Below are 12,125 nucleotides of genomic sequence, written 5' to 3' on the forward strand. Positions count from 1 at the left end.
ACTTATATTCCACTCCATGATGCTTTACAGCTCTCTAATTTGTTTACAGAGTCAGCATATTGCTCCCAGCAATCTGGCTTCTTTTTCTGACCTCGGAAGGATGGAAGGCTGAATCAACTTTGAGCCAATAAGAATCAAACTTTTGGCAGTGATCTGCATTCTAATCAGTGTACCACAGTGCTCTAGATGAGTCTAGAGAAGAAGTTAGAGCTTGGCCCATTAATTCTTCAGGGTTCTGCTATATGCTGTTGTGGCTGGTGATGTCCTAAAAGGGCATACCAGCATTCCTAAAGGAAAAGCTAATTATTTTACCTAATGAATGAAATTCTCACTATTCACTATTGACTCAGAAGAGACACAGTAGAGCAAGGCAGTGATTGGCAATAAGGACACAGATTTTATGACAACATTGTTTTGTGCCAACTCAAGGATGGGTGGAGATTCTTTTAATGTGTAGAATGGCCCAAAGGTTTGTTAGATTGGTAGGAAACTATTTTGAGGAAAATTCTAGCACTTTTTTCTGCTTTTGCTACTGTTACATTGTCATTCATGCCCTATTACATGATTGTGGATATAACATGCATAATATTTGTATAGCCATTCTTAATTAAATCTATTTCAGCATAATGATATGATCAGAGGTGGGTTCCTATCTATTCAGTCCGGTTCGCCCAAATAGGTAGTAAAAATCTGGCGTACCTTTCCAAACCGGTAGTAATGGCAACCCGTTCCCTCAGTCACTACTGCCGTTGCCAAGGTATGCAATGGGGGCAAAGAAATTCCAACTTCAGCCTCCTGGTGCGGTGTGAGGCTTTGGATGAATGCGGGAGGGAGGTTTGAGCAACACATTGAGAGTGGGGTGAGCAGCAGTGTTTTCCCCTTCTTCCAGCCTCCAGAAGCACTCTGCAGGCTTCAGCAGGGCTGGGGGAAAGGAAAATGCCCCCGTTTTTGTGAAAAATGACTCAGAGGACAAAAACTTTTTTTTCTTACTGGATAGTTTGCAGGCGCTCCCTTAGCTCTGGCGAGGCTGGAAGCCCCTCCCCCCTGTCAAAACTTTTTGCCACTGTTTCGGTGAGCATGACTTGGTGAGGGGGCCATGTGACTGAGTATGCATGAGTGATGTCAAGTTGTCCACACCCACTCAGTCACATGCCCCCATCTAGCCATGCCTACCAAACGGTAATAAAATTTTTGAAAACCACCCCTAGATAAAATGGAGTGTTTAAATTAAAAAAAAACATTTCTTATCCTTTTTTATTTTTAAGATTTGTATAAAATGTATAAATCCAGTGTTACAATTTTTGGGAGCTATCATTCAAAAATAGGAAACAGATACAGGGTTTTTGTAATTCTGATTGATTCAATTATATTTTTTCCTTACACACCATGGCATCCTTTCAGTTTGAATCATGAACATGTTATGAGTATTGTATATAATTTATCATCTTACTCATGCTCTTCTTCCAACACAATGGCCCTTGTCTATATAGCTCTTCCCAAAGGTAGCTTATACAGTATTAAATTATATTTTTTCTAATGTGCAACATTAACAATTCTTAATGTGTCAGAGGCTTGGGAGAGATTTATTTTTCATTTCATTTTATTAGCAAGTTATATATATATATATATATATATATATATATATATATATATATATATATATATATATATATATATATATATATATATATATATATATATATATATATATATATATATATATATATAGCCCCCCCCACTCCAAGAAAGGATATTTAGAATTTAAATTGTCTTACATACTTACATAATGTTTTTCCAAAATAAGAAACTATGATTGCAAAATGCTGTTGTGTGCAGTTATAGTAAGAAGCCTATATTACTGGAATTTATTTACAATTTACCTTTATGATGATTTCAGAAATATTAACGCAACATTTTTGTCATATTTAATATCAGAATGGGAGGTTGCATTAGCCTTCTATTTTAAGAATTCTGTAGTTCTAAAAGAGTTAGCCAAATATTTAATTTCAGAAATGAATACATACTGTACAGCATCATTATTTTACTTCCAAATGTATTCTCAAAAAATAAATGCTATTAAAAATTAAAGATCTAAAAGATCTTGAAAAGATCTCAAATATTTTTTTTATGAAAATATACATAAAAGTATATATTTTTTCCCTACTGTCCTTGTAACATTAGGATATCCTGTATTTTCCAGCCAGCTGTCTTTTAGGGAAATGCTTTGTCATTTCAGTATTTTCACATTATATCAACAAGAAACTTTGTTCTCTTTCTGATATTTTTATTACAGATTGTATCTATTAATTTGATTTCTATTTTATTTTGAAATCATTATAAAATTTGAAAAGAAGTAGAACAGTCTTTATCCTCCTTACTCCTTCAGTTCTGCAGAACAAAAGTTGGGGTAACTGATTAATTGACATCCAGCTAGTGACATTAAAAAAAAACCTAGAATGTTAGAATGAGCCCTTGAAGTGCTTCCTCAGATGTAGGCATTAACAATCTTAGAAATCTGATAGCATAGCCATCACTTGTTATATCAAACATTCTCCAATATTTCCAGACAGAATGATTAGGTGCCTCCATGGCTCTTTATTGAGCCAGGTTTATTGTGATCAAGTAGAGAGTAAGACAATATATTAAATCCTTTCAGTTCTTCTCATTTTATAGTAAATTGGAATAACCACCCCCCCCCAATCTCTATTTGTGTGTATAGAGAGGGGGGTTTATTTAAATTTACTATAAAATGAGAAGAACTGAAGGACAATTTTATATTTTGTTTTACTTTCTACTTGATCACAATAGAGCGGGAGGGAGGAGAGAGAGAGAGAGAGAATCATTAACTGTATTGTTTGTGAGTATTTTGTTTAGCATGTTTTATTCTTGTAATCTGATATTATTTACATAAGCACAAGTTTCTAATTTAAATTAAAGAAATTTTGCATATAATTTTATTAATTGATTTAAAATTAATTGGCTTCCTATTAGGGGGTTTATGCTGATTCATCAGTTTTGAAGATTGTAATAACAATAAACCTGCTAAACACCCAAGCTGTTCACAAGGATAACATTACCAGGATAACTTCAAAATTAGAGATTAGGTATCTTTTGCCTTTGAGATATATGGCACTGTAAGTGGTCCAAAAGAATGATGTTGCCAAATTAATCACGGGAATAAAGTCTATTTGAAATTTCTGTAGTAAATATATTGGGGTGGGTGAGAGAGAGGGAGGGAGGGAAGTGAGGAGAGAGATGCTTTTTATGTTTGCCATCTCCAATTCAGGAAATGTCAGAAGTTGTTCATAATCTATGAAAAATTTGTTAGTGAATTTAAGAACTCCCCCCCCCCCCAAATTTTGGGCCTATCCTGGCATTGTGGCATTGCTGTTTTAAATCTTAATATATTCATCTTTAAAACGTTCATCTTATTTCTTTATAACTTATTCTGAAATTAATGTAATTGTTGGTGAGCTTTAAATATCCAAATAGATAAATAAGTTATTATACTCTCTTAGCCCACTTCATTATTCCATGATTTCCAGCAAACCTTAATAGTGGAGTGACAGTTATATGCACCTGTACTTAGTACAAAGACTGCTAATATACTTTTCTAGCACTGTTGGTGTAATCTTTCTTGGTCTCAATTGAGCCCTTCAGGTGTTGGCTGTCATTTCTAGAACTTAAGAGTTCTTCTGAGATATCACTAAAGAACAAGATCGTATTTCTTTGATCTGTGTGTAAGATTATTATGTCAAGGAGCGCTTCTGTTCTTGTGACTCTGGATCTGGAAAGAAAAGCAGCTTCAGCAATTACAAAATAACAAAAGTTGTTCAAGCAGATATTTTAGCACCTTTGTTACAATCACTTTCCTATCATTTCTGGTAACGGTCAAGCCCCAATTCATGTATGCTATATGAAGGTTGATGGCCTAGAATTTTTTTAAAAATTTCCCTTCAATTCTTTTTGTTTGCCTGTTTACATATTTTCTTTGAAATGTTTACAATATATATTTAAAAATAAAATCAGCTAAATAATTAAAAGAGGATTATTAAAGAATATTACTTGACAAGGAACACCCCAGATATTACGAGACCAGTGATGGAGAAACTTTTTTGGCTCACGTGCCATAAGGTGGGGGAGCGCAGACGGGTTGTGTGCTGGCGTGCCGCACCCATAATGCAACATGCAACCCCCCAGTGTGCATGAGTGCATGAGAGGCATTCCCCCTGATTTTTTGCATGCTTTTTTCGCCCTCCCCAGGCTCCAGAGGTTTTATAGAAGCCTGGGGAGGGCGAAAACAGCCTCCCCTGCCCTTCCCCAGAGGGCTTCCAGGGGCTTCAGGGACCTTCAGGCAAGCTCCTGAAGCCTCCAGAAGGCCTCCGGCGGGGCTCTTTTCGCCCTCCCCAGGCTCCTATAAAGCTCTGGAGCCTAAGGAGGGTGAAAAATGGCTTTTAAAAAGGCTGAACTCAGCTGGCCAGTGTGCGCATGCCCTGACAAATGGCTCCATGTGTTACCTGTGCTATAGATTCGCCATCCCTGTACTAGACACACTGACATATACGTCTATGGAGATTCTCAGTCATCCAGGTCATGGTTGTCCCAAAGATGCTTTTTTCAAGTGGCAACTGGACTTTCTGGTTTTTCTTTGAATGACAGAGAACATTGTTCTTGGATGACAAGCCTGAAGAACTCACCATCCAGCCAGAGCTGAAGAAGCTTCTTGGATGAGAAGCGAAACATCTTCAAAGAAAAAACAAAGTCCAGTTGCCTCTCGAAAATAGCACCTTTGGGACTCTGACACATACCATTTCTAGTTAATGTCTTTGGCTTCACAATTACCCATCTGAAAAACATACTGAAATGAACTAATCAAAACCAAACATTGGTTCAAGATTTCTTTTCTCCTTTCCTTCTGAATGTTTGATATAGCATTGGTAGCTTTGCAGGTGGACAGTTTGGATACGTACATACATATGTACATAAATATGTATGTATTTCCCACCTTTATTATTTTTACAAGTAACTCAAGATGGCAAACATATTGAATAGACCTTCTCTTCCTATTATTACATAATGGCTATCTCTAGCTTGGTCTCTGATTCACCAGTCTCAGCCTTTATACCCTGTGCTTTTATATTTTTCTTTTCCTTCCATATTGAATAGGAGTTTCTCTTTCTCTCTCTTACTAATCATAATCAGCTGGAGTGGATTCTCCCTTCAATCTCCACTTCACCTTGGCTGAAACCCACCTTAGCAAAACCCAACCTTCATGCAAAGTATTTTTGTATCTGGAATTATCTGTTGTTGTATATGATCTTTTTTGCAATAGTGCTAAACCCTATTATTAGTGTAAGGCAGGGGTGTCAAACTCAATTTCATTGAGGGCCGCATCAAGGTTGTGTTTGACCTCAGGGAACCAGAGTGAGTGTGGCAGGGGTGAGCACGGCCAGCTCAATATCACTCATTTTGAGGGCGCCTTGGTGGTCTGAGCATTTTGCTAGTGAAAATGGGCCCCGGAACTCAGTTTTCAGCTGGGATGGCTTCCTGCAACCCTCTGCCAGCGAAAATGGAGCCTCGGATGGCCACACGCAGCCCTCACAAGCTCTACTTTTGACTGCAATGGCCTCCTGCAACAGTCTGCCAGCCAACACGGAGGTCTGTTTTTGCTGGCAGAGGCACTACAGGCCAGTCCTTTGCTGTTTCCAGGGCGACCCCGTGGGTCGGATCTAAGGATTCTGCTGGCTGATTGTGGCCCCTGAGGCCTTGACTTTCACACCCCTGGTGTAGGGGAAGAAGGAATAGCCTTGAAGGACAGGAAGAACAGATGCAACTAAGGCAATGTTCAAGTAAAAGGAGTCTGATCCCAGAATAAGAACATAAGTGTCTCAGAAAGTCCTCCTTTGCTCACATTAAGATAGAGGAGGGGAAACATATTCAGATTTGCAATATATTGTTACTATAGTTTTACAGTATAAGTAGTTCTGACCTACATGGCATTGGTTCATAGTCTGATCTATTTTGTGTGGCTAACAATTATATACCAGTTTTTTCTTCCTCTATTAAATTCCAGGTGAACATTTGAATGTTATCTTTATTCAACCAGTAAGTGACCTAAATCCACATTCTTTGGATCATTTTCCTCAATAAGTAAATGAACATCCTATCTATCTATCTATCTATCTATCTATCTATCTATCTATCTATCTATCTATCTATCTATCTATCTATCATCTATTTGAGTTCACATTATGTAAATTTAGGATTTGTCATATTTGTGCAGAAATACTGAAAATTCAAAAGGGTTCACAGACTTTTAAACATCACTCTATATATCTCATTAATACTAGGCCCTCGTGCACCATGTTTGCACCCCCATGCATCCTTCCTGATCTTTGCCATATATCCCTCATATTGTTCAGCATTCCCATGCACCTTTCTTGATCCTCACCATGCTTCCTTTGCATTCCCTACACATGCTGTGCCTCCTTTGTATCTTGTGCAGCCTCCCCAACCTTTGCTGTGTCTTCCTGTCACAAGCCTTACCATGCCTCCCTTGCATTCCTGCACAGCCTCCCCAAATTTTATCACATTCTCTCCTGCACTTTTCCCCACCCCTGTGCAACTTCCTTGAACATCATTGCACCTCCTTCATACTCTGCTTGAATGTCATTGTGTCTCCTGCATACCTTCCCCAACCCTTGCCATTCTTTTCTCATGCATCTCTTGTTGGCTTCTTCACCGGGCAGCAGCCATTTACCTCCCTGCGAGCCTTCTGACATTTGCAACTTTCCGTTGGGTTTCTCCATTGACTTATAGGTGGGAAGCCAGCAGGAAGTTGCTTCACCTAATGAACATGGGATTCACTAGGTGAAGCAACACATTAACATTAACAAACAAGACTGCAGGTATTGTTATTGTTAAGTGGTGTATGGTCAAGCTTTGCAATTATATTGCATAGTGGCAGATAGAAATTCAAGTCCCATTTACCATTTGTAAGTTAAGGACTACCTATAATTTCAATTTGTGTTTTGGAAATGGCAGTTTAATTCCTAAATGTTATTTTTTTAATGTATATACTTTGCCAATGGCTCTAATGCTAGTAAAAATGAAGGAGCCGAGATGGACAACCTTGTCTTGTTCCCTTCATCATGTGTTAACCTTTTGAGGTAGATCAAACTAGAAAACCAAATTTTGAATACAATTGTTACCTTTATCATAAACTTACAGTAACAAAATCTTGTAAGTCTGAATATATTTTCTCCTCTCTACCTTTATCTTTATGTTATGAAAATGGAAAAATAAAAAACTTTAATTAAAAAAAGACTTGCATATTTAGATTTGCATATAGCCTTACTATACTGTGAAGTGTTAGTACGACTTTATAATGCCTTGGTAAGAAAACACGTGGAATAGTGTATCTAGTTTTTGTTGCTACATTATAAAAAAGATGTTGAGATTAGGAAAATCCTGGAGAAGATAATCAGTAACAAATCTGCAAACACCTAGAAGCAAGCCAAGTTATAACCAGAAGCCAACTTGGGTTTGTCAAAAACAAATCTTATTTCATTTTTTGACAAAGTGACTAAAGTAATGAACCAGCAAATTGCTGTGGACGTAGTGTACTTGGATCTCAATAAACCATTCGACAAAGTAGATCACAATCAAGCTTCTTAAGAAGCTTGAAAAATATGGGATAGACCGCATCACCACCAGATAGATTTGTAACTGGTTTACAAACCACACTCCACATGTAGTCTTTAATGAAACTACATCTACATGGAAATAAGGAAATAGGTGAATATCCCCCAAGATTCTGGTTTAGGTTTAGGTTTATTTGGATTTATATGCCGCCCTTCTCCAAAAGGACTCAGGGCGGCGTACAACATTAAAAACACACATCACAAAAGTTAAAAAAAAAGATTAAACCCATTTCCAAAAAGACCAAACCGATTTTTTTAAAAAAAGAAATAATACATTTAAAATAAATTAACATTAACATTAACAGGCCAGGCCGGCTTGCTGGAAGGCCTAGTACTCTTCAATCTCTCATAAACAATCTAGACGAAATAGAAGGGGAACTCATCAAATTTGCAGATAACATCAAGCTAGCAGGACTAGCCAATATCCCAGAAGTTAGCTTAAGATTCAGATGTATCTCGACTGACTCAAACACTATTCCCTATCTAACAAAATGAAATTCAATGTAGAGGAAACTAAGATTCTATACTTAGGCAAGAAAAACCAAATGTACAGGTACAGATTAGGTGAAACCTTGCTGAATACCAGTAATGTGAGAAGAATCTTGGAGTTCTAGTGGACAGTCACTTAAATATGACCCAGCAGTGTGTAACAACATAAAAAAAAACCAATACAATCCTATGCTACATTAAAAATCCTTCAAAGAGCCACTGTCCTCTTCAATATTCTGATGAAGGAAGTATTCTGTAGTGGTGAAATACATCCCTAGTTTATCTTGTGTAAATGCAATAACAGCATAAAGCAGGTATGCTTCACTAACTTTTCTTGTCATGGTTTGGAATTAGGAAGACAAAATACTGCATGGATGTACAACTTGATTTCCTTCTTAAAAATAGATTACTCAGAATAATAATTGTACAAGCTAAAGCGGTCTGTTTTAAGCAAGGTAGCAGGGTGTGAAGATAAGAAAACAAAGTTCAGTGAAAAGTGATTACATCAGGGAGATCTGTTAAGCAGATAGGAGATAAGGTAAATGCTTGCACAATTTCACAAATAGATGTTGTTTCCAGGAATGACGTATACATAACAAAGGGAAATTTGTACATTGCAGTCTTTAAATCAAATGCTGATTTTCAAATCTGAGCTGATTTCCAGAAAAGTAGAGTTATTCTATAATGGTATTTTATTTCTACAATGTTTACAAATACTACCTCCTCTTTTGATATACAACTCTTGTAGGCTAGTGGGACTGTAAGAACCTGATTGAAGTTTGCAAATGTCTCGGATAACTACACAATTTTCTCCTATTAAATAATCAATTGTTCTCTTATAATAGAATGTTAGAATTTGAGCTCTTTGAATGATGAGTTTCAAATGAGTTGAAAGTATTGTTATATCAGGAGTTAGTAAAGATCTGTCAAAACAGAAAAAGAGACAAAAAAGGGTCCAGTGAACAAGATGTTTTGTTTGCTGTTACACCAGTGACTGCTTCTTGGATAATCAAATGCATAATAGTTCTAAATGACTTTTTTAGTCTGAAGCTTGCTTGGCTTATTGCACTACCCACTAATACTTCTTGAATGGAATGCAATTCCAGAAGATTATGGTCTGCTACGAGGTGTAGCAGGAAAATCATTATGGGAAGAAAATGATTGTGGGGGAAAAAGGAATATGGTAGAATTTATCCTCTCTGGAAAAAACGAGTTTGATGAGTTTAAAGATATAAAGATTTGTATAGGAACTTTGTAAGTGACAAAGCTGAGATTGGTTATCTTGTTAATAATTTATGTAGTATTATTTCAGAATCAAATTAATCCACTTTATTTGGATGAAACCCTCACCAGCAGGTTGAGAGTAACATGTGATGAATAGTTGCAAGATCACAAGAGGAACATGAAAAAAAAAGCCTGCCAGATGCAGGTTGTAAATTGAGAGTATGAAATTACTCTCAATTTTGGAGAGTATTACAACTTTTATAAGAAACCCATATCTAAGAAACTTGGATTTCTATACAAGCTGATAATAGCACTGAGCAATGAATAAAGCCAGCCAGTTTGAAAATAGATCTAGAGTAAATAAAATGGCATCCTATATGCTAAATTCTATTGGCTGGCATGTATTTTCAAAGTTAATGCAAGTATTCAGGATTCCCTCATTCTTTGCAGGACTATAAAGTTATTGGTTGCATTATTATATTGTGGATAATTTGTTTTTCCAAAATTGAATACGAGTAGTCCTCACTTAACAAAGGTAATTGGGACTGGAATTTCTGTTGCTAAGCGACACAGTTAAAAAGTATATTACATGACCATTCCGCTTAGCAATAGAAATTTTGGGATTTCCAGTTGCCATTGTTAAGGGAATTACTATGGGTCATTAAGCAGGACATCATATAATCACCATATGTAACCTACCAGCATCCCCATTGACTTTGCTTGTGTGAATCCAGCAAAGATGATTGAGAATTGTAATCACATCACTGTAGGATGCTATGATATTGTAAGTACAAGGACTAGTCATAACTACCACTCCTTCAGCACCTTTGTTAGTTTGAATTATGGTTGCTGAACGATTGGTTTAACAGGTTTAACAACCACCTGTAAGAGCCTTTCTTCCCAACTGCAAACTCTCATTTTCATAAACAGCATTTAAGAACTTCATAACAGAGTTCTCAAAACTGTTTCTTTGCCAAAGTTAACATTATTAAAATTGCTGAAAAATTATCTAAACATTTTATATATATGCACACACATGCACACAATCTAATATCTATTCTTTTTATAGATATCATATTACAAACTAGTACTAAAATCTTTGGAAGCTGGGGTGTGAGGATCCTGAGACATAAAAAAGACCTCGTTAGTAATAGTTCTGGCCACCAAAGTTTATTTTCAAGTAGCCATGCCAGAACAGGTGACCTTTTCACTTGAGTAAAGGGGATAGTGTCTTAGGTACATAAATAAGGCAAATGTGGTCACTATTGTCTTTTTTTTCTTTTTTCAGGCAAAAAATTAAGGGCCGTGCTCCCCAACCACCAAAGCAACATCCCATTGTTCATGATGTTAATGAACATAAAGTAATCCCAACCCTAGGAATGTGGTCAAATCAGAATATTTTAACTATGAAGGGAAATCTGATTAAAACCACAATGGAAATTCTGATAGTTTTTCCAAATGGAGAAGAACAGAAAAGTACTGTACATGGGAGGTAAGGTTTTTAATATCTGAAACAAATAATACTATCCACAACTTTTAAAAATACATGATAAAGGTATATGTAATCACACATATGTAACATGTAGAAGCAAACAAGCTTACAACCAGTAGCCAACATGGGTTTGTCAAAAACAGATAATTCCAAATCTTATTTCATTCTTGGACAAAATCATGTTATTAGTAGATCAGTAAAATGCTGTGGACATAGAATACACAGATTTCAGTAAAGCATTTGATAAAGTAGACCTCAACCTACATCTTGGCAAGTTAGTAAAATGTGGGATAGAGAGCACCACCATCAGGTTGTTTTGTAACTGGCTGACAAACTGCACTCAACCTGTAGTCTTCAATGGAACTACATCCACATGGATGAAAGTAAGCAGTGGGATGCACCAAGGTTCCATTTTAGGCCCAGTACTCTTCAATATCTTTATAGATAATCTAGATGAAGGAATTGAAGTGGAATTCATCATATTTGCAGATGATACTAATAGGAATAGCCAACAGCCCAGAAGATAAGCTCAAGATCCGAAAAGATCTTGACATAATTAAACAGTAGGCCCTATCTAACAAAATAAAATTCAGCTTAGATAAAAATAAGGTTTTACATTTAGGCAAGAAAAACCAACTGTATAGGTATAGACTAGATGAAAATTGGCTTAACCCAGTAACTGCAAGAGGGGTCTTGGAGTCCTAATAGGCAATCACATAAGTACGAGCCAACAGTGTGTGGCAGCAGCCAAAAAAGCAAATATAATCTTAGGTTGCATTATTAGAGGGATAGAATCAAGATCACATGAATTTTTAGTAGCCCTTTACTAAGTCTTAATAAGACCACATTTGGAATACCACATCCAGTTCTGGTCACCACAATATAAAAAAGATGTTGAGGCTCTGAAAAGAGTGCAGAGAAGAGCAACAAAAATAATTTGGGAGCTGAAAGTTATAACATACAAAGAATGGCTACAGGAATTAGATATGTCTAGTTTAATGACAAGAAGGACTATGGGTGGCATCATAGCACTGTTCCAATATTTGAAGGGCTCCTTCAAAGATGAGGGGTCAAGCTATTTTCAAAGCACCAAAATTGAAGACAAGAAACCATGGTCTTGGAAACTAACCAAGGAAAAAAGCAACCTATAATTAAGGAGAGGTTTTCTAATAGTGAGAGCAATAAACCAATGAAATAGCTTGCCTTCAGAAGTTGGG

The 12,125-nt window shown here is 36.5% G+C and overlaps 1 protein-coding gene across 1 annotated transcript in view; it reads left to right on the top strand.

The window, feature by feature from the left end:
- COBL (cordon-bleu WH2 repeat protein) overlaps positions 1–12,125 on the top strand; it is a 94,401-nt gene that overhangs the window by 14,041 nt on the left and 68,235 nt on the right. Inside the window, exon 2 of the mRNA XM_081970846.1 lies at positions 10,705–10,908. Coding sequence (XP_081826972.1) covers positions 10,705–10,908 — 204 coding nt within the window. The remainder of the gene's footprint in view (positions 1–10,704; positions 10,909–12,125) is intronic.

The sequence above is a fragment of the Natrix helvetica genome, assembly GCF_964273705.1.
Source record: "Natrix helvetica genome assembly, chromosome: Z".
In the NCBI taxonomy this organism is placed as follows: Eukaryota; Metazoa; Chordata; class Lepidosauria; order Squamata; family Natricidae; genus Natrix; species Natrix helvetica.